Here is a 24,463-nt window from a genome sequence, read left to right as displayed (position 1 = left end):
TAAAAGTAATGGGTTTCTCCAAAAATATATATATACATTCCTATATACAAGCAACTATTTTATACCAATTATATACAATATGTCTCCACAATAATACTCCTTAGAAAAATATATCTCAAAATACATATACGTCGCCATATTCTATAATTCATATATCTACATTCATGGATATTTACATATCTATACATTGAACAGATTTCCCATTACATATAGGGTCCATAAAAGCATGCATATTCATGTTTGAGATGCGATGTTATTAAGAATATTGCCCCTATTATTGGATTATGGTTGCTAATTCCCAAGTAAATGACGTTGCAACTAAACAAATATCAATCAGAAACCTTTTCAAAGCACCACCCTTTTAAATAATGTGTATGACCCTTGCGTGCAGCTGTGAACTCCAAAAGTATATGAGAAAACTATAAATAAAGTGCTCGTGTTTGCGTAAGCAATAAAAATAAAATAAATCAAAAGTATTTCACAGTAAAGAATCGGGATATATGCAGGGTACCCCGAGGAAAAAATTCACATAATAGTGCGTTATAATCATGTGTACTACGGTACCAATCTGAACAATCATATTAAAACAGTATGTTATAAAGCCTGCTACAACTGGGAGTGACAGGGGAGGCCACCATCAGATATAATATATATATATATTTGCTCATAGAAAGGGGGGGATTCAGGTCAGGGGGTGCATCAGGTTTTTGGAAGGTTTACTAAATTGTAATCATGGGGCCTTGAGACAGGTGTAAAGGTCTTCCCGATCATTAAGTCCATTCGGGCTCTTTGTATTCATTTCGAGAATATACCTTGTCTCAAGTAAACGTAATCTGCCCTCCCTGTCACCCCCCCGTTTTAGCGGCATCACTGTGTCTACCAGATAATATTGTAGATCACTCGGGTCACTGTTATGCACAGTCTCAAAATGGCGTGCCACCGGATAAGCCTGATCCTTACTCCCTATGGCCCTAATATGTTGCAGGATACGCTTATGTGCTGCTGGGCGAGTACTGCCCACATAACTCAAGCCACACGGGCATTGTAGCACATAGACGACAAACTCCATTTTACATGTGAGTCTTTTCGTAATGGGAATTGGATTGTCCCTGAACGGGCTGATGTAATGAGTTTTATTAGTTCCGATTTTACAGGCTTTGCAGAAGGCACATTTTTTAAAGCCCGTGTTTAAAGCTTCCCATGTTCCCGAGGTGACTGGCTCCAATAGGCTGCTAGTTAGAGCATTAGCCATAGAGGGGGATTTTCGGAAGGTGATCTCAGGTCTAGGCGATACATCCCTTCCAATTACGGGGTCCCCTCTTATCAGGTTCCAATTTTTTGAAAAGATCTTTTTAATGGCAGAATGCTGTTGGCAGTATGGAACTATAACCCTAGAATTTACATGGGTGTCGGCTGGACTAACAGTGGGGACTTTACTTCTGGGTGTTAATGCTTGCTCTCGTGACGGAGTTAGTTTTCCTTATGGCCGTCTCGAGAACCCTGTCGCTGTAGCCCCTTTCAAGAAAGCGTTTCCTACACTCCTGTTGTGCTACCTGGAAGTCAGATTCCGTGCTGCAAATTCTTTTCATTCTTAGCATCTCCCCGTAGGGGATGCTGTTGATTAAGTGACGAGGATGCTGACTCGAGGCGTGGAGCACTGTGTTGCCAGCTGTGTCCTTCCTGTATATATGTATATATATATAGACACATATTAAACTATACGTCACTCCTATGGCAGGCCTTGACAATCCTGAAGGCAGAGTGCTTGGTTTTGTGTGAGAGGGTGCCCAAGCATGAGCTGAACCCCTCTGCAGCTTTCGGAATCCCTTCCTCATCGCTGTTCTATAATACAGCTATTCCATATACTCTTAAGTGCATTATAACCTCACAGTAAATGCTAACTTTGGAAGGGCTGCATCAAAACATTTCGTGTTTGGTGTCAAACACTTTGGAATCCTACCCTCCGCCAGTTCTGGCGGCGGAGGTAGAATTCCACCCTTCTAGAGGGAGAAGACATGTACACACTTGCTTACCCGGTAATATTTTAAAGGAGCCCCAGCATCACAAAATGGATGCTGCTACCACAGACATGAGTCTGACCTCCTGCTGCTGGATGAAACTCCGGCAGGGGAGGCCTGGACAATAGTTTTCCCGTCCAGGAAGGTGCTAGCACCTCCTCAGACAGGCTTTAGAGTATTGGGGCGGGGTGGGTGCATTCACAGAATGCTTTTCAGACACTGCCTGGGGCACACAAGGTGTCCCTGTGCATACCCCAGTTCAAACCGGTTCCTGTGGCACTCAGCCCCAGCTCTGGCATGAAACTGGACAAAGGGGAAGGGGTGTACCCACCCCATCCCTAGGTCCTCCCATAGGTGGGACCTTAGAGTTAGTCCAACCCCTAAACTTAGTATAAGTATAGGACCCCAGTCCCTAGGACTTTAGATTACCCTGGACGAAACTCTGCAACATATATGTTGGACTTTCGACATTCTATTTCGGCTAGAAGACTGAAGAAATCTCGCTTGGGGTCAAGGAGTTCAAACAGGCACCAACGAAACATCTCGCCGGTCTGCATTTTCAAGGCTCCTGCCGGATCCCGAAGAATCTGCGACACAGGACATGGACTTCCAGACATCTCTGAGACCGACACGAGTCCCCAGCAAATCTGAGACCTATAGCCATCACGAGAGACGAAGGAATGGAACTCCTGGAAATCCAGCACATTTGCTAGTGCATCAACTTCCCGAGCTTTCCCGAAGTTGTTCATTGGGCTATTTGTAGTCCAAGCCCTGAGCACCTTTTGCACCAAAGATTGTGGGCCTACACTCCACGAGTGTTCAATGGGCCCACTTTTGGCATTCCTGCTTGAGGCTCCTTCGCGATCCCTGGTCCGTCGACTGGTGGGTCCCTACGAAGGTAAATCCTTTGTTTCTTGGGCTTCCCTGGTTGCTCCAGATGTGCCCTGACTCCCCTCCAACGGGTGAGTCCTTAGACCTTGCTGGTCTGCTACGTAGTCAATCTTTCCATTCTATGTGGGTTTCTGTTGCCAAGGCTTGTTGGGTACAATCCGGATACAGACGCTGCAGCACTCGACATCTGACGTGGGACATCTCGAATCCAGCTCCTGGTTGTCGTCAACACCTCTTGGTCCTCGTGGCCGAAGAGTCAAGCTTTACCTACATCACCTAAAACCACCCGACATTGGCTGGCATCTTCTTGTCGCCTTCCTGGTCACTGGCTAGGGACGCAGACTCTGTCCCCTCTGCTTTCAGGTTCTTCAGATACCCGATCCACCCTTGGTAACGACGACAATACCCGACACGAAAAGACACATATGCACCAGGCTTCCCTAAGTGAGGTAACGCGAGTACTTCAGTGCTCCAGTAGTTCTTGACTCTCGAAGTGTCCAGTACTGAAGGGGTTTGTTTGTAGTCCACTCCTAAGTCTCCTTATTCTTTAAAAACCTAACTGTAACTGTCTCTATAGAAGTCAATCGTGATTCGCGGTTGTGTTTAGACACTGCACGCGTCCCCCGTGGGTCTCCTGCATCTCTACCTTTGGTGGTTCCTGGTTGCCCCAGTGGTTCTACAGGCCCTAGGCCTTGTCTCTATGTTCACAGCGGTACTTATACCACTTTCTTAATATATGGTTTGTGAAGCCCCTAGGGCAAAACGTATACTGTGCTAATTTACTGTGTGCTAATTAAGTTCTTGTATTGTACTTTTAATTCTAGCCTCATAAAGAGACTAGAGGGTTGTGTTTAGAATAAATACATATATATTTTATATTTACCTGCTGTGGTTCTCCTTTCATTTGATCATTCATGAGGTTATAGACTGGTAAAACAAGCTGCTTTACATTCTTTCAAGACTTAGCCTGAAGGCTGCTCTCCACAGCTACCACTAGGATAGCTTTCTATAAAGGTTGTCTTAAAGCTACCATCAATAAGGGTCGTTTGGACTGGTCTCGAAGGAATGTAAAACAGCTTGTTTTACCATATCAGAACCTTCAGAATGACCAAATGAAAGGAGAACCACACAAGGAATATATAAAATATATATATTTATTACTAAACACTCCCTACTAACCTCTTTATGAGATTAGAGAACAAAGCACACTATAAAAATCACAACAAAGACAGTAAATAGCACAATACACAGTGGGCTCCAGGGGGAGACCAAACCATATACTAATAAAGTGGTATAACAACCACGACTTGACTAGACACAGTGCCTAGAGCACGTAGAATTGCTGGGACCCCAAGGAACCACCCAAGGGGACCCACGGAGGACGGGTGCAGTGTGAGAACAAGGCGCGAGCTCCGTACAACTTTATGGGAAAGCAGCAGTTGGAATTTTAAAGATTACAGACACTTCGGAGAGGACTTTGAGCAAACCCTTTCAAACATAGAAGGTTCTAAGGCCACTACCCTCGTGAGTACTGGAGTACTCGTGTTACCTAACCCAGGAAAGCAGGGTGCATAGGTGTCAAGTGATGTCAAGAATCTTCGTTGTTTTCAATGGCGTGATGCTGAAAAGTTCTGCTGCTGGAAGGATGAAAAGTGTCCGGTGGTATCCAAGCCTGGATTCGAGATAAGAACAACCTGAGATCAGAGGAGACAGAGTCTGGGATCACTTCAGGGTGACCAGGGGCTCGGTAGACGAATGCCCACCGATGTCGGGTGCTTCAGGAGGATTTATGCAATGCTTGAATCTGCAGCCACGGGGACCAGGAGGCGTCAACGACAACCAAAGTCCAGAGGTGAGCTGTCCCACGAAGGATATTGAGTGCTGGGGGTCAGTGTCTGGTTGGAACATCAACAAGCCTTGACAACTGCTACACATGCGCTCAGAGGAAATCAGCTCGGTGAGGACCAACAAGGTCCTGGGGACTCTCCAAGCAATGGAGAGTCAGGGCACGTCTGGAGCAACCAGGAAAACCCACGGAAAGTTAAAATTACCTTCACAGGGATCCACAGGCCAATGGACCAGGGATCGGGAAGGGACCTTGAGATAAATCACGAAATACAAGCCTACGGAACACTCGTGGAGTGTAGGCAGGAAATCTTCAGTGGAAACACTGCTCGGGGTCAGGACTACAAGTAGTCCAGAGCACAGCCTCAGGGATCGCCAAAAAGCGTATGCTGCTGCAAAACTACACGGTGCACAGGGGCTCGGGTTGAAAGGTCCCCACAAGGGATACGGGCCTCAGAATTGCTGAGATCGCAGATCATCCTCAGAGCCCTCGGGACCCCATATCCTGTGTTGCAGAAATCTTCTGAGTCCTCAGGAGCTTGGGAGAAGCAAACCGGTCAGATGCTTTAGGTGCTCCTTTACTCCAAGGGAAATTCTTCTGTCATCCAGCGTAGTGTAAATCGTCGAAGTACTTGGTTTCTGTAGTCAGTGGTTCCTACTTTATACCCAAGGAAGGGGTGGGACAAACTCTGGGGACCCACCTATGGGAGGGTCAAGACAAAGGGGTGGTTACAACCATGTCCTTTGTCCAGTTTCACGCCAGAGCAGGAGACAATGGTTCCTGCAACCGGTTTGAACTGGACTATGCACAGGGACACCAAATGTGCCCCCAGTGCAGACTTCAAAGCACTCTCATTGTGCACCCACCCAGCCCCAATACGCTAAAGCCTGTTTGGGAGGTGGTCACACCTCACTGTGACAGGAAGCCTATTGTCCAGCCTCCCCTGCTCTAGCTCAGCTCAGCAGCAGGATGGCAGGCGTGTGTCTGTGGCTGGCAGCAGCGGTAAAGACCTTGTACACTCTCACTTAGACATGGTAATATTGGCACATCTCCAATTTGCATATTTTGTTTACTTATAAGTCCCTAGTAGAGTGCACTACACGAGCCATGTAAAATAAATGCTACTAGTGGGCTTGCAGCACTCATTGTGCCACCAACTTAAGGAGCCCCTGACACTGCAGAGTCGGTATTTGGAGTTTACACAGCCATTCAAAGCCTTAAAATACAGTTTTTTGTTTGCAGAACAAAATGACTTAATTAAACAGAAGTGGAAAAAAGTTATAGGAACATAAATATATAACAAGAGCAAAAACAAACACATTAACATTTCGGGGATTTATGCATTTAATTTTACATTTGACTTAGCAGAGCAGCTGTCTGCAAGACCTAGTGTTGCAAATTCCCAGAGTGTGTATGGGTTCCCTCCAGAAAAATACTCTGTTTCCCCTCATGGCATTGCCTGTGTATCCTCCCATCTCCATAAAGAAAGAATTTTTTTTGTTTTGTCTTTTCTCAATGTAGGAGAATGTTTAACTAATTTTGACAGGACACTGAATTGAGGACAGACCCGTTGACTTTGCCAATGCTTGCCATTTTGAATTGCTTTATGTTGTTAGTAGTTTTCATATGTCCACTGCCTCCTTGGGCGTGATCAGAATACAAGTAACAACCATTTGTAAGGGAACCTCTAAATTGCCTCTTCTGGAATCCTTATCTGGCAGGGACCAGACCTGGCAGTAGAATGTCAACCTACAGAAGACACAGGAGAGAGGGCTCCTGTTTAGCCTCCAAGATACCAGAAAGGAAGAGCCCAGTGTTAGCTCCTAGAGAGAGGAAGGAAGGAAGATCGACATTCAAGAAGAAAAGAGTCCGATTTGAAGTTGGGGAGGAAGAAAGGAGGAAAGAAGAGAGGAAGGCAGGAGGAAGGAATGTGGTAAAGTGGGAAAGGACAAAGACAGGAAAGAGGAAGGGATTAACAATAAAACAATGAAACATTACAAGAGAAGGAGGTGAATTGAACATAACAGACAATTATGTCTCCTCAGTACCATACTTACTCTGCCTCGTAGGGAGTAGGATCATAGAGTGGGAAGTTCACCTGCGGAGAACAGAAACCATCATTAGCTGATGACTGCACACACAGAAACAAACTGAGAAACACACTCTTCCTCTATGCACCGCTCTGACTGTACACATGCACACATATATACAGAAATTAACAAGTTACTTACCTTCGGTAACAATGTGTCTGGTAGAGGCATAGTTTAGCCAGAGATTCCTTCACTTTGAAGTCTCCCCAGGCGACTGGATCTGGGAAAATTTTCAGCAGTACCTCTGTTCACAAGGGGACGTCGCCATACGGCTCCGCAGTGATGCCGTCTACGGATATGACGTCAGTGGCGCCATATAGTCCCCACCGGTGCGCTGACATCAGCTTCTTCTGTAAAACTTTTTGCACAGAACATAAAGACTTATATAGAAACAGGCTGCGGAAATGTGCCAAAAATGGGAAAAAAACTTCAGAACTACAAGCGAAAAAGGAGGAACACATGATAACATCTGGGAAGGCTGTTGGGGAAAGGCCAAGAAGGAAATGAAACTTAAGGCATGTGAAACACTGTGCAGACGCACAAGTACAACGCACAAGAAAAACACCCCCCAATCCCCTTACTATATAACAAAAGGAACCTGAAAAAGAACTCTGCATAAAGTCATAGATGCCAAACAATCGGGTCTGGAGACGCAAACATAACCGAAAACAGAATAAGAGAAAATGAAGACAACTTTCATGCCCAGGGTTACTCAACAAGAAAGTGAGTGGGCTGAAAACACCAAAACCATACCTCAGGTAATTCACTGAGCGGGAAGGATGGGTGTGGCGTTAAGGAATCTGTGGCTTGGCTATATCTCTACCAGATACATAGTTACTGAATGTAAGTGTCTTGTTTATCTGATAGAGAAATCTAGCAGCAGATACCTTAACATAGAATTAAATACCATAGCAATACTCCCTTGGAGGAGGGTCTCAAACTAATCCCACCACTAGTCCAAGAGGACTGACCGACCGTTATAAGGATCCATCATACCTCAGTAGGAGAAGATTAAGGGGAAGGCAGAATAAGAGAGAGAGAAAGAGAGAGAGAGAGAGAGAGAGAGAGACAGAGAACCCTCTCTTTGAAGATTGAAACGACCATCACAATAACGCCCTAAGTGAGATGTACCAGACTTCCCCTTAGAGACAAAAAGGGCTGAAGTACCGATGCTTGTAGTTATTGAACTCCAAAGAATGAAAGCATGGATCTAAGTATTAAAGGGCTGAGTCATCCCACCGAACAGTGAACGCACAACCACTAGAAGGAACAGAGGCCTCTGCAAGCCCATAGTAGAGGCCTGAGCCACCAGATTTAGAAAATAGGGGATGGCATTTACCTTGTATGAAAGAGCTTGGATACAAAGGAGCCAAAGCCAACCACAAAGCGGAAAGGAATACCAAGATCAGAGGAAAAAATGAATCAAGTATGTGAGAAGTTGGCCTGATATATGATGCTCACTAGTTCTAGTGATCACCTTGTATCAGTCCAAACAACCCTTATGGTGATTGGTTGTAAGTCAACCTTATAGACCAGCTATCCTAATGGTAGCATGGACAAAGCAGTCTTAGGCTAAACTCTTTTGGCAAGTGAAGCCAGCTGTTTTACCACAATATAACCCCTTGAATACCAGATTAAAGGACACCACACAGGTTGTTATGAAAATAAACGATATATTTATTAATAACAAACACCTCTGAACTCTTTATGAGGTCAGAGGGCTAAGCACATGACAATCTCTTCTGAAAAATACGTTAAGTTGCACGAAATCACAATGGTGCCCTAGGGGCACGACAAACCATATACTAAGTAAGGGGAATGTGAAAGTCAATAGAAGGAATGGAGCTGTCCAGAGGCTGTAGGATCGATGGGACCACGCTATACTAACTTCAGGTAAGTAATAGGAGGCCCACGGAACGCGTGTGCAGAGTGTGAACTCACATGCGAGGTGCGTAACAACGTCTATCGACAGTACAGTTCAAGTTAAAAGGTGAGTACGGACAATCCTGACTAGGTAGGACTAAAACGACTGTGGAACTGGACACTAGCACAGTTAAACTATCCTTGAGCACCGAAATGCTCTTGTTACCTCACCCACGGGCCGCGGGTGCATAGGGTTCAAAGTGCGTCGGGTTCTCGCGTTGAAGTCATTGGAGCATGAAAGAAAAGATGCTGCAGGCGACCAGGAGGAAGATGTCCGGTGCAATCCAAGGGTGGATTGTTGAAGAAGGAGACCTGAAAGCAGAGGGGACAATGTTCACAGTCACTAGCCAGTGACTGGAGTGGAACCAGGAAGGAACCAGATGTCGTCGTCGTATTCAGGTGAAGAGTGGACGCTTGACTCTGCAGCCACGTGGACCAGGAGGTGTCTTCGACGACCAGGATGGAGGCACGAGATGTCCCACACAGGCTCTCGCTGTCGGCGGTGTTGGATCCGGAATCGGCGTCAACAGGCCTTGGCAAAGGCAACCCACGCGGTGAGTGAAGAAAGCGTCTGGTGCGGACTAGGAGAGTCCAGGGTGTCCCTCTTTTGGAAGGGAGCAAGGGCCAGTCTGGAGCAACCAGACCAGCAGTGAAAATTCAAAGGTTCGTCGTCTAGGAGGCCAATAGCCAGCCGGCAAGTGACCAGACAACGCGTTGAGCAGGAACCAAGCAGAAGGGCCCCACGCAGATCTCGTGGATGCTGGAGGGCTGATCTTCGGTGCAGGGGCTGCTCGGGGCTGGGGCTTCTCAGTCCCCAAAGCACTTGGTCGAGTTTACCTTGGGAGTCGTGCTGGGAGCGAAGTGCAGTTTCTTCCAAGATGGCCGGTCCCACGTGTCTCGTCGCACCCACGGGTCTCAGCTTTGCTGCAGATGTGGGTTGAGGTCAGAGAGGTCTGGGAATCCGGGTCTCGTCGGGCTCTGAAGTCTGGATCCTCGAGGGAAGACGACAAAGGGAAGCAGCTGGACGCTTGATGGTGCCTGCTTGTGCAGGGTGGACACTCCTTGTCCACAAGAGGGATTCTTCAGTCTTCTGTGGAGCAGAACGTCGAAGGCCAGAGTTTCTTCTTCTTGAATAGTTCAGGATAATCTAATTTGGAATGGGACCAGCTCCTACCTTTATTCTCCTAAAGGGGGCTGCACTACTGACACCCCCCTTCCTGGGTGGGACCAGGAAGGGGGGTGGTTACACCCCCTATCCTTTGTCCGGTTTCCCGCCAGAGCTGGGGCTGGAGTGCCCCAGCAACTGGTTTGAACCGGTGTATGCACAGGGCACCTTGTGTGCCCCAGGCATGTCTCATTCCTTTCAAGCCTACCCTACCCAATACACAAAATCCTGTCTGGGGTGGTGCTAGCACCTCCCAAGGCAGGAAACCCTTTGTCCAAGCCGCCCTCGCTGGAAGGACTCCCAGCAGCACGAGGTCAGACTTGTATCTGTGGTGGCAGCATCCATTTTGTGATGCCAAGGCTCGAGTTAACTTTAACCGGGGTTCTCAGTTACATACATGTCGTGTCCCTCTAGAAGGGTGAAATGCTACCCCCGTCACCAGAATTGGCGAGGGGGTAGTATTCCAAATCGTATGACACCTTACTCGACATGTTTTGATAATGTTATACCAGAGTTGGCATTTAACCGCGAGGATTATAATGCACTTAAGAGTATATGGTATAGCGTTATCATGGAACAGCTATTAGGACTTGGTTCCGCAAGCTGCAAACGGGCTCAGCTCATGCCAGAGCACCATCTCACATAATTCCAAGCACTCTGCCTTCAGGATTGATAAGGCCTGCCATAGGAGTGACTGATAGGAATATATGTGTCCATTTTAGGGTTAGATATAGGTATACTATATCTATAGCAAAGGGTGTTTACACCACCTTGCCCCAGCTGTCGTCCAGCCAGTTGTGTCAGATTTAGATGGCCAGCCAGGGGTGGCATAATACATGCTTCAGCCCCTGGTAGGCCCTGGGTACACCTATGCCCTGGATACCTAAGGTATACTGTACAGGGACTGATAAGGTGGCCCAGTACCAATTGGTAAATGCACCTAAGGTACATGGTTGTCAATTTTAACAGAGAGATCAGGAAGTCTGGGGTCCTGAATAGCAGGATCCCAGGCCAACTAAGTCAAAAACCAGCAAAACACCAGGCAAAAAGTTGGGGGTAACCATAGTCAGATATCCACCTTCCTACATAACCACCCCCCTCCCCCAAACGAAAGAAGATAAGGCTATACTTGACCAGGTAAGCCTATATTGCCTAAGTGGCCATATAAGGAAGTACCAGCACTGGCATGGTTACCCCCTATCTCATGGTCCACTAAGCAATCCCTCACCCTAAGGGTATCTGAGGGTCTCCACCATAGGGAATCTCTACCTGTGGTGTGTTTTGGCAAAGTAAAAGGCTGGTGCTGAGAGGGAGTACTGAAGTGAGGCTCCACTACTGCTGGGCTCAACTTCCTCCAATAACTATCCACCATACATGCCTTTCTTTCCAGGACTGAGTTGCTGTATGCTCTCAGGGTCAACCTCTGGCTACCTAAAGCTGGAGGCTGGGTCCCTCTGTTTGGCTTACTGGAGGGACAGGTCAGGTTTGGGGCCCTTAGGTCCCAGGTTTGGCTGTGCCCAACAGTGTCCATCTTTGGGGGGTCCCTAACTAATTTTAAGGGGGATCCCTCATGAGTTTGTTTTATTTTCACTTGGCTAGGACTACTAGCTTCAGTGCCCTTAATCTGCTGATTGGGGAGTTCTTTTGGACAGGGGGCCCTTTGGGGTCCACCACTGGCCTCCCTGACCTCTACAGCCCTGGGCTGACTGAGGCAGGGTAGAGAGGGGCAGGTTACCTGCTCCAGACTGGGTCCCACCTTGGAAGGGTCCACTGACATCAGGGGCTCTGCCAGGCTAGCCCTGACTACCTCTGGGGCAGTTTCTTCACAAGGGATAAGATCAGTTCCCTGAGGAGGCTGATCCTTTCCTAATGTCCGGTGGGAGGGAGATTTCTCTTCCTCCTCAATGCTCTCTGTTTGAGTGGAGTGATCCATAGTTTCAGGCTTCACAACACTACTATCAGTCTGAGTTTGGGCTGTGGCCATCACAACCCCACCAACCTTTTCAGGAAGGGACTCAGTTTGGGTATGGGCTGTTACCATCACAGCCTTGCTAACCTTTTCAGGGAAGGAATCTATTTGAGATTGGGCTGAGACTGGCACAGCCCTCCTAACCTGTTCAGGAAGATTTACCATTTTAGAATGGGTTTCTTGTTCTACCTCAGCCCAGGCTGAGATCTCTAAATCATTCCCCAGTAGGCAATCTACAGGCAAGTTTGATGACACTGCCACTCTCTTGGGGCCAGTGACACCTCCCCAGCTGAGATTTACCACTGCCATGGGATGATTTTTCTGCACTCCATCAATGTTTGTCACCTGGTATGTGGCACCAGGTATAAGTTGCCTTGAGGGGACTAGGCTCTCAGTCACCATGGTGATGCTAGCCCCTGTGTCTCTATAGGCCTCAACTTTCAGTCCATTGATGAGGGGCTCTTGTCTGTATTTGCCCAAAGTGTTGGGACAATCAATGAAGTTGGCAAACCCCATGCCATCCTCACAGACAAGAGTATCTAAGGTAGGGGACCTGGTTAGGCCAGAGTCCCCAGGAACTCCAAAAGTAAAGCCACCCAAATTCTTGGGGGCACTCCCACCACCTGGGGGATTACTACTAGTAGTAACAGGAGGGTTGGGAATGATACTTGGGGGTATGTTCTCCTTATTGTGGTTCTTTGGGCAACGCCTGTCAGTTTTCCAATGACCTACCTGTTTGCAGGCATAGCAATACGGTTTCTTCTGGGTAGAGGAAGTGTCTTGGGACCCACCCCCATTCTTGGAGTTTTGGGGCCCTAGGGAAGTCTTCTCTGTAGATTTATCCCCACCTTTCTCTTGAGGCTTGGTAGTCTCTTTCTTTTGGTCACCACCCTGATTCTTAGGCCTAATCCTGGTCCTGACCCATTTGTCTGCCCTCTTACCCAATTCTTGTGGAGAGGTCAGATCAGAGTCTACCAGGTGCTGGTGCAAAAGCTGGTTTTGACAGTTAAGTAAGATTTGCTCTCTAATAATGAGATTGTACAATCCTGTGTAATCAGTAACTTTACTACCCAGTAACCAGCCCTCCAGAGCCTTAGTGGCACAATCAACAAAGTCAGTCCAATCTTGAGCCTGAGTTTTCTGGGTATCCCTGAACATCAACCTGTACTGTTAAGTGGTTAAGCCAAACCCATCAATCAGAGCAAGTTTCAAGACTTGGTAATCATTAGCATCCTCATCTCTAACAGTGAGGAGCTTGTCTCTACCTTTACCTTCAAAGGAGAGCCACAATATAGCTGCCCACTGACTCTGGGGTACCTGCTGTACTTTGCAGGCTCTCTCCAAAGCAGTCATCCACTTGTGGATGTCATCCCCTGTCTTATAGGGGGGCACTATTTTACTCAGGTGTCTATTATCAAAACTCCTGTCTTTATCCTTAGGGATATTGCTGCCACCAGTGGGAACTATCCCACTCAACTGTTGCTCTTTAGAAAAGGCAAGCTTCTCTTTGGCAAGGGCAAGTTCTTCCCTTTGGATCCTCAGATTAACTTGTCTCATCCTTGCTTCATGTTCTCTCCTCTGAGGGGAAGTCATTCTCCTCTGGGGAGAAGTCATTCTCCTCTGAGCAGAGGCATGAGAGCGCACAGATCTATTGGAGTCCCTAGAATGAGATCTATCTCTTCTAACTCCAAAGTTAGGCCTGCTCAGGGTCAGTACTGGGGGTCCCCCAGATCCTTCCCTATGTAGGTCTAAGTTGGCCCTAGTAAGTCTGCTGACTAGCTGAGGACCTTTGTCTGCCTCATCCCCTGAGGTGTCCCCTTCTTCCTCCTCCTCCTCTTCTACATTATCTGTTTCAGGGAGATCTGGATCACCAAGGGTACCTTCTAAGGCTGGCATGCTCCCATCTGTATTAGAAGCCTTTCTAGCATCATATGTCTCTAAGAGACCTAACAGAAAAGGAGTGGTAGGGTTAGAACCATGTTTCAATTTCCTGGAGGTACACAATTGTCTCATCTCCTGGAAACTGAGAGCTGCATATCTGGAAAGGACCTGTGGAGGGTCACTAACCACTAGGGGAGTCGCTGAAGACTCTCCATGGGTAGACATGCTTTCTAGTGTGATGCAAGTGATGCACTTACCTACACTATGGGTTTTCCTACTGATTCCTTGCTAAGAGTTGTAGTCAGGGTGTGCTAGGCCCTTTATACTACAACAGCTGGTTCAGTAGAACTCAGAGTATTTCTAAGCTTGTTATATGTACCTATAGTACCTTATGTGATCTTTCAAATGATATTTCAAGATTATACGTGGTAAAAACAACAGCAAGCTCAAATCACCCCACCGCTGTCACCAATGTGAGAAGTTGGCCTGATATATGATGCTCACTAGTTCTAGTGATCACCTTGTATCAGTCCAAACAACCCTTATGGTGATTGGTTGTAAGTCAACCTTATAGACCAGCTATCCTAATGGTAGCATGGACAAAGCAGTCTTAGGCTAAACTCTTTTGGCATGTGAAGCCAGCTGTTTTACCACAATATAACCCCTTGAATACCAGATGAAAGGACACCACACAGGTTGTTATGAAAATAAACGATATATTTATTAATAACAAACACCTCTGAACTCTTTATGAGGTCAGAGGGCTAAGCACATGACAATCTCTCCTGAAAAATACGTTAAGTTGCACGAAATCACAATGGTGCCCTAGGGGCACGACAAACCATATACTAAGTAAGTGGAATGTGAAAGTCAATAGAAGGAATGGAGCTGTCCAGAGGCTGTAGGATCGATGGGACCACGCTATACTAACTACAGGTAAGTAATAGGAGGCCCACGGAACGCGTGTGCAGAGTGTGAATTCACACGCGAGATGCGTAACAACGTCTATGGACAGTACAGTTCAAGTTAAAAGGTGAGTACGGACAATCCTGACTAGGTAGGACTAAAACGACTGTGGAACTGGACACTAGGACAGTTAAACTACCCTTGAGCACCAAAATGCTCTTGTCACCTCACCCACGGGCCGCGGGTGCATAGGGTTCAAAGTGCGTCGGGTTCTCGCGTTGACGTCAATGGAGCCTGAAAGAAAAGATGCTGCAGGCAACCAGGAGGAAGATGTCCGGTGCAATCCAAGGGTGGATTGTTGAAGAAGTAGACCTGAAAGCAGAGGGGACAATGTTCACAGTCACTAGCCAGTGACTGGAGTGGAACCAGGAAGGAACCAGATGTCGTCGTCGTATTCAGGTGAAGAGTGGACGCTTGACTCTGCAGCCACGTGGAAAAGGAGGTGTCTACGACGACCAGGATGGAGGCACGAGCTGTCCCACGCAGGCTCTCGCTGTCGGCGGTGTTGGATCCGGACTCGGCGTCAACAGGCCTTGGCAAAGGCAACCCACACGGTGAGTGAAGAAAGCGTCTTGTGCGGACTAGGAGAGTCCCGGGTGCCCCTCTTTTGGAAGGGAGCAAGGGCCAGTCTGGAGCAACCAGACCAGCAGTGAAAATTCAAAGGTTCGTTGTCTAGGAGGCCACTAGCCAGCAGGCAAGTGACCAGACAACGCGTCGAGCAGGAACCAAGCAGAAGGGCCCACGCAGATCTCGTGGATGCTTGTGTGACCCAGGCATGTCTCATTCCTTTCAAGCCTACCCTACCCAATACACAAAATCCTGTCTGGGGTGGTGCTAGCACCTCCCAAGGCAGGAAACTCTTTGTCCAAGCCGCCCTCGCTGGAAGGACTCCCAGCAGCAGGAGGTCAGACTTGTGTCTGTGGTGGCAGCATCCATTTTGTGATGCCAAGGCTCGAGTTAACTTTAACCGGGGTTCTCAGTTACATACATGTCGTGTCCCTCTAGAAGGGTGGAATGCTACCACCGTCGCCAGAATTGGCGAGGGGGTAGTATTCCAAATCGTATGACACCTTACTCAACATGTTTTGATAATGTTATACCAGAGTTGGCATTTAACCGCGAGGATTATAATGCACTTAAGAGTATATGGTATAGCGTTATCATGGAACAGCTATTAGGACTTGGTTCCACAAGCTGCAAACGGGCTCAGCTCATGCCAGAGCACCATCTCACATAATTCCAAGCACTCTGCCTTCAGAATTGATAAGGCCTGCCATAGGAGTGACTGATAGGAATATATGTGTCCATTTTAGGGTTAGATATAGGTATACTATATCTATAGCAAAGGGTGTTTACACCACCTTGCCCCAGCTGTCGTGCAGCCAGTTGTGTCAGATTTAGATGGCCAGCCAGGGGTGGCATAATACATGCTTCAGCCCCTGGTAGGCCCTGGGTACACCTATGCCCTGGATACCTAAGGTATACTGTACAGGGACTGATAAGGTGGACCAGTACCAATTGGTAAATGCACCTAAGGTACATGGTTGTCAATTTTAACAGAGAGAGCAGGAAGCCTGGGGTCCTGAATAGCAGGATCCCAGGCCAACTAAGTCAAAAACCAGCAAAACACCAGGCAAAAAGTTGGGGGTAACCATAGTCAGATATCCACCTTCCTACAAAGTCCCCCCTCCGAAGACTGATAATAAGAACCCAAAAGGGAAAACAGACATCCCAGGCAAGGAAAATCCATCCTCAGGGAAGAAAGGGAGACCTACACACATCTTCCGACAAAGTCAGAATGTAGTATGTGAACTCCCGTAGTACACAAGACTGAGGTGTGAAAGGAAGGATGAGGTCCTTGCCCTGAGAAGGACTACAGCAAAAAAGAGCCACTAGACACAATCCCCTCCCCCAGGCAGGGGGAAGGGCTAGGGAACGAACATACACCAAGGGAGACGAAAAAGTTCCAATACAGAAAATGCTCTGTCCCATGGTAAAAGAAAGAGGATGCCGAGACTCAGGCAAGGAAGCTGCCTAAAGGAAACGGGGACGTACACCAAAACTCTTGACAACTGTCAGAAAGCCGGATGCAATCCATAACATAGTCTAAATCTGGGCCTGAAGAATGCACGAAGCCCCAGCTCCAAAAGAACAAGAGAGGATGCCCCTGAACAAAATCCCACCCTCAAATGGGGGTAGGGATCCAGAGAGCGACCTTGCTTTAATTTCTCCCTCAACCTCAGGGTGGAGTACAAAGCATGCTCTTGTATGGAAACATCATACATTTTTCTTTTCTTTTTTAAACGAGAACCACACGACTGAAGGGTCCACCCAACAGCCCCTGAATACTGGAGCAGAAGAAATGGATAAAACAGAATACGGTACCAACAGTAACTCATGCCGGTAGGGATAAACAGTTATAAGACACGGCGGCGCTAGAGATACACAAGGAGCGTCCCAGTTGAAGGCAGTAGGAAGGCTCCAAGAGCCAGAAAAAAACAGAACTACAGGCGACTGGAATTGCCAGAAGCCATGAACACGCACACACTCCCCAGGGAAAGAACCTCGAAAAATCTGCGTGTAAAAGTGCATATGAAACATACCGGACCGAAGCCGTCAACGTTAGACCACTGAGTATCACAGAATCACACGATGAATACTCAGGTGAGAAAATCCCACTCAAAAGAGAGAGATGGGGAAAAAAGAGACCCTATTGTAAAACATAATCAGGGAAGCTAATACATATAGATGTGTGTGTGTATATATATATATATATATATATATATATATATATATATATATATATATATATATATCCAACCGTATGGCTCACTTTCTCTCCCAGTAGGCGCTGCTAGGTGTGGCCGCATTACTCCTGCGATTGAGCCCAACCGCTATACCTCACAACAACGATCCCTCCGACTGGAGGAAAGCTTGGAGTCGCAATAAATCAATCGTAATCCACACAAGTTTGTGTTAATTTATTCTTCAATCCATTAGAATATCAAAAAACAAAGCAATAACCAACGCGTTTCGACAGCCTCCGCTGGGGTGGGTACCCTGGGACATTGCAGGAGCCGGCCCTAGGGGGTGGCGGTCCCCAGGGCCATCAAGGGCTCCAGGAAGGGGGCCGCACGGCTCCCTCCCTCTATTTTCAAAGCCCCGGGGAGGTGGCGATCCCCAGGGCTGTGGAGGTCCAGCAGGCCCCCGCAATATAATTATACGATTGCCCCCGAAACCTAGCCCGCCCAGGGGCTCATTTAAATGTAGTGGGGGAGCCCCCGCTTCATTAAAAAAAACATATTAATTTGTCCGGATTCACGCAACCAGCGCATATTTGGACGTTTAAAAAAAAAATGTTGTACCTTGGGATCCTTGTGGAACCCCCTGAGCAGGACTAGGGGGTCAGTGCTGTTGTAATAAAGACAGCCTCAGAGATAAGGTAAGTTCAAACATCTTAATTCTGTCATCCACTCTCGGCAACTGACAACACATCCAACATTGCAAAGAGAACTCTAGTGGAACGTTCCAATAAGCAGCAAGAGAGGGGGAGAGTGGGGAAGATACCAAGGGAAAGAGAGGAAGGAAACACACAGAGGAAAGTGCAGGGGAAAAAAGAGAGAGATTGCAACACATCTCCCTTCAGAAGGCAAAGGGAAAGCTAGGGAACAGGATGAACTAAAACAAGGAAGAGGGGAGGGGTCACGAGGGAACTCGTAAAGAAACATAGCATAAACAGTGAGCAACATGAAAATCCCAAGGCCCAGGAGGAGTGGTGCACCCAGCTGTCAAGGGGAGGAGGAATGACGTCCGGGTACTTATGAAGACAATAAGCGAGGAAGGCTATGCATGACAAATCAGGGGGTATAGGATTGGCAAACGGATCTCTTCCCCTGATGGAAGCAAAAGGGGTGACAACCGTTATCATGTCAGGAGAGGTGTGATATGCCCACATGCATTCTATTAATATTTTATCAACATCCATGTTTTTGGTACAAGCTAGCTGAGTGAGATTTTTTATCCAGAGCATTGACATACAAATGGGGTCATTGACTCCATGGCAGTACTCAGTGGATTCCTCAAGCTTGATGCCCAGCTCACAAAGGAATGACTACATTTCCGTAGATGAGAATTTGATATCTTTGTTGGAGACTATGCAAGCAGGCACACCTTCACATGCAAATGAGTCTCTTAAGAAGTCGATAAGGACTTTTGTTGAAACAAATGAGACAACTTTATATTTGATCCAGTGAGATGTGTAGTCCATGAGAACAATAAAAAAGCTCCAATGTCAACTTAGTCCATGAAGTCTGAGGAACTGCTGTGGGAAAACAAGAGAGATTACGCATATTGGAACTTGCAGGCCGACTCTTAACAACATCAGTACTTGATACAGCATGAACCATCTCTGGCATGAAATACATTCCCGTGGGAGGTTCATCACAGGCATTGCTATTTACAGTTTGACATATTTTGGTGAACAACTCAGAACAAATGTTTACATCCGTGTTGGTTTCCTCCACTTCCTCAGCTACGAGAACTTGTTCATTATTGTTAGGGTTGAGTACCATCCCCAGCTCTCTTTGATGATGCCAACCCAACAGATTAGACCCTTTGCTTACCATGTACACATTGCCCCATGTAATTCTTCCTTTAAATTTAATACACACACTCATCATTCCTACTAAAGGAATGTTCTCATCGGCACACCCTACTGCTGAAATGTCAGGCTCTAGCATCTTGAGACTGGAGGTATCAAAAATGTCATTTATGACATCAGGGGTGGCTCTAGGTCATGGCGGCCCTGGGCAGGGAGCGTAGGTAGGGGGCCCCGGAAGAGGGGGTCCGGGTGGGGCAGAGCGCGGAGGCCAGTGAAGAGGGGGGGGGTTTCTGGGTGTTTGGAAGTGGAACAGAGCCGGAGGCCGCCAAATCCCTGCCAGGAGCCGCCACTCAAATATGTATCCATCCTCAGAGGATTATTATATTAAGGATATATATTGGCGTGGTGGCCCCTGGGGTTTGGTGGCCCTGTGCAGGTGCACAGCTTGCACATACCTAAGGCCGCCCCTGATGACATCAATATTGAATAAGGTTACAGGGGCGCACAAGTCGGCCAACACATCTATGGGCTTACTATTGACAAGGATGGTACATTTAGGATGTTTAATAGGCCTGAGGTCACTGAATTGTCCTTGAGAACTTGGGGAAGCTTGGCTGTCTCTAAATTTTACTTGGAACACGTACTTAGGGGCCAAATCTCTTTCACTGTGTACCACTTGTGTAACGATATATCTGTAAGAGACATTAGTTAGTATTATATTCCTTACCTTAGAATATCCCCAGGCGTCAGACTGGATCCGGAAACTTTTGCATAGCTGTACCCTTGCGCGTCGGTAGGCGTCATCTGCGGCTCCGCGTCCGTCGTCGGCGTCGTGGGCGCCGTGATGACGTCGTCGGAGTACTTAGACACCGCCTCCGCGTGCTGACGTCAGTTCTTAGACACAGCTTTTCCGCGCCAGAAACGCAGAGCCATGTCAAAAAACCAACACTGGTGCCATTGAAACTTGGGCCCTGAAAGGGGTAAACCCTAACCCTAGATATCGGTTCGCAGAACGGGGAGGATGGGTGGGTCGGTAAGGAATCTAATACTAACTAATGTCTCTTACAGATATATCGTTACACAAGTAGTAACTTGTGCATCTGAAAGAGACACGTTAGTATTAGATTCCTTACCTTAGAATAGATACCCCAGCAATACCAACCCCGTCGTGGGTCTGCGAACCAATAATCACACCAGAAAGTCCTGGAGGACAGAACGGCCAAAGAAGCCATCCCTCCGGACTTGGCTGTCCAGGCAGTAGTGTCTTGCAAATGTGTGCAGCGATGCCCACGTAGCTGCCTGACAGATGTCTTGTAAGGGCACTCCCCAGCCCAGGGCAGTTGTAGTCGCCGTGGCTCGGGTAGAGTGAGCCCGCAATCCAACAGGGGGCTCCTTTTTAGCCAAAGAGTAGCATGCCTGGATACACAAGATGATCCACCGGGAGATGGTCCTCTTGTGCACCGCTTTCCCCTTCTTCGCGCCAACGTAACCAACAAAGAGTTGGTCATCCACCCGGAACTGGCGTGTGCGATCCAAGTAAAATGAGAGCGCACGTTTTGGGTCCAGACGGTGGAGCCGCTCTTCCTCTTTAGAGGGATGCGGTGGCGGGAAGAAGGTTGGCAAGGTGATAGACTGCCCGATGTGGAAGGCCGTGAGAATTTAATTTTATTTATTTGAATTTAAAAAAGACTTATAAAGCGCACGTACACTGAATCAGTTTCATGGCGCTGACAAGATCACTGAGTGAGTACAAGGAGAGAGCTAGGAGCCGAAAGCCTGCTGGAATAAGAACGTTTTTAGTGACCTCCGGAACTCCATATAGGAAGTGGAGAGTCTTAAAGATAGAGGGAGGTCATTCCAGTGGGTGGGTGCAAGGACAGCAAACTTCTGCCCCTTGGGCAGGAAAGATGGCTTAGTACACAACACCACTTTGTCCGGATGGACAGAAAGGAAAGGTGGAGTACAAGAAAGGGCCTGGAGCTCACTCACTCTCCTGGCAGAGGTGATGGCAACCAGGAAAGCAGTCTTCAGAGTTAGAAGGCGTAGAGGACAGTTGTGAAGTGGCTCAAAGGGAGCGCACATCAGGAACGTAGGAACCAGTTTCAAGTCCCACTGAGGCATCACAAACGGAACAGGAGGAAACGTGTGTGTGATGCCCTTAAGAAATCTATTTACAATAGGGGACTTGAACAAAGAAGGTTGATCAGGCAGCCTCAGAAAGGCTGAAAGGGCAGAAAGGTAGCCCTTGATAGTGCCCAGAGCAGAGCCCTGCTGGGCAAGATAAAGAAGGAAGAGAAGAACCTCAGAAAGAGGGGCAGCAAGAGGATCCACAGCCTTTGCTGTGCACCATGCCACAAATCTGTTCCACCTGCAGGCGTATACCGACTTTGTGGAGGGACGCCTGGCTGCCAGAATGACGTTACAGACTTCAGGAGGCAAGTCAAATGGCCTCAACTGTCGCCGCTCAATCTCCAAGCATGGAGGTGGAGACTGGACAGGTTCGGGTGGAGGACCGTCCCCTGCTGCTGCGACAGAAGGTCCTCCTGAAGAGGCAGACGAACCGGGGGATCGACTGACATACTGAGTAGCTCTGGATACCAGTACCTTCGAGCCCAGTCTGGAGCCACAAGGATGACTTGGGCCCGGTCGCGCTTGATCTTCTTCAGCACTCTGGGCAGAAGTGGTATAGGCGGAAAGGCGTACAGTAGACCGCAGCTCCACTCGCGACGAAAAGCGTCCCCGAGCGAGTGCCGCCTTGGAAATTCCAACGCGCAGAACTGATGACATTGCGCGTTCTCTTCGGTGGCGAATAGATCTAACCAAGGCTCTCCCCATTGCTGAAAGAGGCCTTGCGCCACGTCCGAGTTCAGACGCCATTCGTGATCCATCATGCACCGGCGGCTGAGCTCGTCCTCCCTGGCTTTCAGAGAACTTGCCAGGTGTTGAGCCACCAGGGTCACGCCCTGGCGTTCCAGCCATTGCCAGAGGCGCAGAGCCTCCTGGCAAAGGGTCATGACCCCACCCCGCCCTGTTTGTTGCAGTACCACATGGCGGTGGTGTTGTCCGTGAACACCTGCACTACACTCCCCCGGACAGAGGGGAGGAATGCTTTCAGTGCTAGACGAATCGCAGGTAACTCCAACAGGTTGATGTGGAGCCTGAGACCAGAGGCCTCTGAACTCCGCCTCTAACACGTGGCCTCCCCAGCCCTGGAGGGACGCATCCGTCACAACTACGTGCTCCGGTTGGGGAAGGGAGAGGGATCTGCCGCTGACCCAATCGCGGTCCGTGAGCCACCACTGCAGCTGTCTCGCAGTGCCCTCCGAGATCAGGACGTGGTCGGATAGGTTGCCCTGATGCTGGGCCCACTGAAACTTCAGGTCCCACTGCAGAGCCCGCATCCGCCACCTGGCGTGATGCACCAGCAAGTTGCAGGAGGCCATCAGTCCCAGAAGCCGCAGTGTCAACCTGACCGAGATGCGGGATAACGGCTGAATAATGGGAATCAGAGCCTGAATATCCCGGACCTGCTGCTCGGGTGGATAAACCCGAAACTGCGCCGAGTCGAGAACCGCTCCGATGAAAAGGAGCTTCTGAGAGGGGCACAGGTGTGACTTCGGCACATTGATTGAGAACCCCAGCCGATGCAGGAGATCTGCCGTAGTCTGTAGGTGGCTGACGACTGTCTGGGGCGAGCCCGCCTTCAACAACCAGTCGTCGAGGTAGGGGAAGACTGAAACCCCTAACCTGCGCAGATGAGCTGCGACCACCGCCATCACCTTTGTGAACACACGTGGGGCGCTGGTAAGGCCGAAGGGGAGCACGGTATACTGAAAGTGCTCGTGGCCAACCGTGAACCGCAGGTAGCGCCGGTGGGCCGGCAGGACGGGGATGTGGAAATAAGCGTCCTGCAAGTCCAACCCTACCATCCAGTCTCCTGGGTCCAGGGCAGCTAGGACCTGAGCTAGTGTCAGCATCTTGAACTTCTCCTCTGGAGGAAGCCGTTGACGTTCCGTATGTCGAAGATAGGGCGTAGGCCCCCTTTGCCCTTCTTGGGTACCAGAAAGTAGTGGGAGTAGCAACCAAACCCTACTTCTGGCCCAGGAACGCGCTCGATGGCCCCCTTGGCCAAGAGGGCCGTAACTTCCTCCTGCAGAAGTCGCAAATGATCCCCCGATACACGGTGGTTCTGCGGTGGCATGGCTGGAGGAGTCGCCTCGAAGGGGAGGGAGTAGCCCCTTCGGACGATATGCAGCACCCACCTGTCCGAAGTGACGGTGCGCCAGTGGAGGAGGTGATGGCGAACCCTGCCCCCCACTGGCATCACATGGGCCTGAAAGCACGGACTAGGATGGTTTTGAGGCCGATGCTGCGGGGGAAGGTGTGGACTGACCTGGCCGTTGTCGCCGACCGCCGGGACGGCGGTTCCCACGGCCGCCACCGCATTGGGTATTACCCTGCAGAGCGTAGCTGGCCGCACGTGTGGGTACACCCCTTCCTGATTGCTGGTGCAAGGGCGAGAAGCCCAAGGACTTGGCCGTATCCCTGGAGTCCTTAAAGCGCTCGAGCGCATGGTCTGTCTTGTCGCCAAAGAGGCGACGGCCATCGAACGGCATGTCCATCAAGGTGTTCTGGGGGGGCGGAGCTAGCAGCCGCGGAAAATGGCCGCATAGTCCCTGGGCTCCGTCGGCACCACTTTACTATCCTGCATTATCCTTCACCAACCTTGCTCTCTCGACACCTCCTACACCCCAGCGCCTAGCGGAACAAGTGGGGACCTGGCGGATCCATCCTGGTAGAGATTCCACCCGACCCGAGGGTGCCTGCGGGCTGGTTCCTTTGGGTGCCTGGAGGGCCTGTAGACCGCGGCCTCCAGTAACCCCGCGGCCGCGCTGCGTGAGGTGGCGTGCGGCAGCGGCCGGGCGGGCGCACTTCGGACAGCCGGTACTCCTGCACGGGATGGTGCCAGGCCGGAGGAGGTAAAACGGCAATCGCGGCTGGCTGCCGATAGAGCTGCTGACCCTGGCTGAGGAGCGACTTAATACACGGTGAGCCTGTGCGCTGTCAGGGGAGAGTGCACGGCGGCGCCGTTGACCTGCGGGCGCCGGAGCCAC

At 49.1% G+C, this 24,463-nt stretch overlaps 1 protein-coding gene across 6 annotated transcripts in view; it reads right to left on the bottom strand.

Moving 5' to 3' along the window:
- Positions 1-24,463, bottom strand: part of LOC144773616 (transient receptor potential cation channel subfamily M member 2-like) — a 4,189,411-nt gene that overhangs the window by 281,389 nt on the left and 3,883,559 nt on the right. For all 6 annotated transcript variants that reach the window (XR_013600029.1, XR_013600030.1, XM_078658759.1 and 3 more), the window contains one exon: positions 6,813-6,853. Coding sequence is in view for 3 of the 6 variants with exons in the window: in XM_078658759.1 (XP_078514885.1) it covers positions 6,813-6,853 (41 nt within the window). In the remaining 3 variants the exon portion in view is untranslated. Of the gene's footprint in view, positions 1-6,812; positions 6,854-24,463 lie in introns of those variants that run through there.

The sequence above is a fragment of the Lissotriton helveticus genome, chromosome 8, assembly GCF_964261635.1.
Source record: "Lissotriton helveticus chromosome 8, aLisHel1.1, whole genome shotgun sequence".
Taxonomy (NCBI): Eukaryota; Metazoa; Chordata; class Amphibia; order Caudata; family Salamandridae; genus Lissotriton; species Lissotriton helveticus.
The sequence above is the reverse complement of the archived record's forward strand: the minus strand, read 5'-3'. Positions and strand labels throughout refer to the sequence as shown.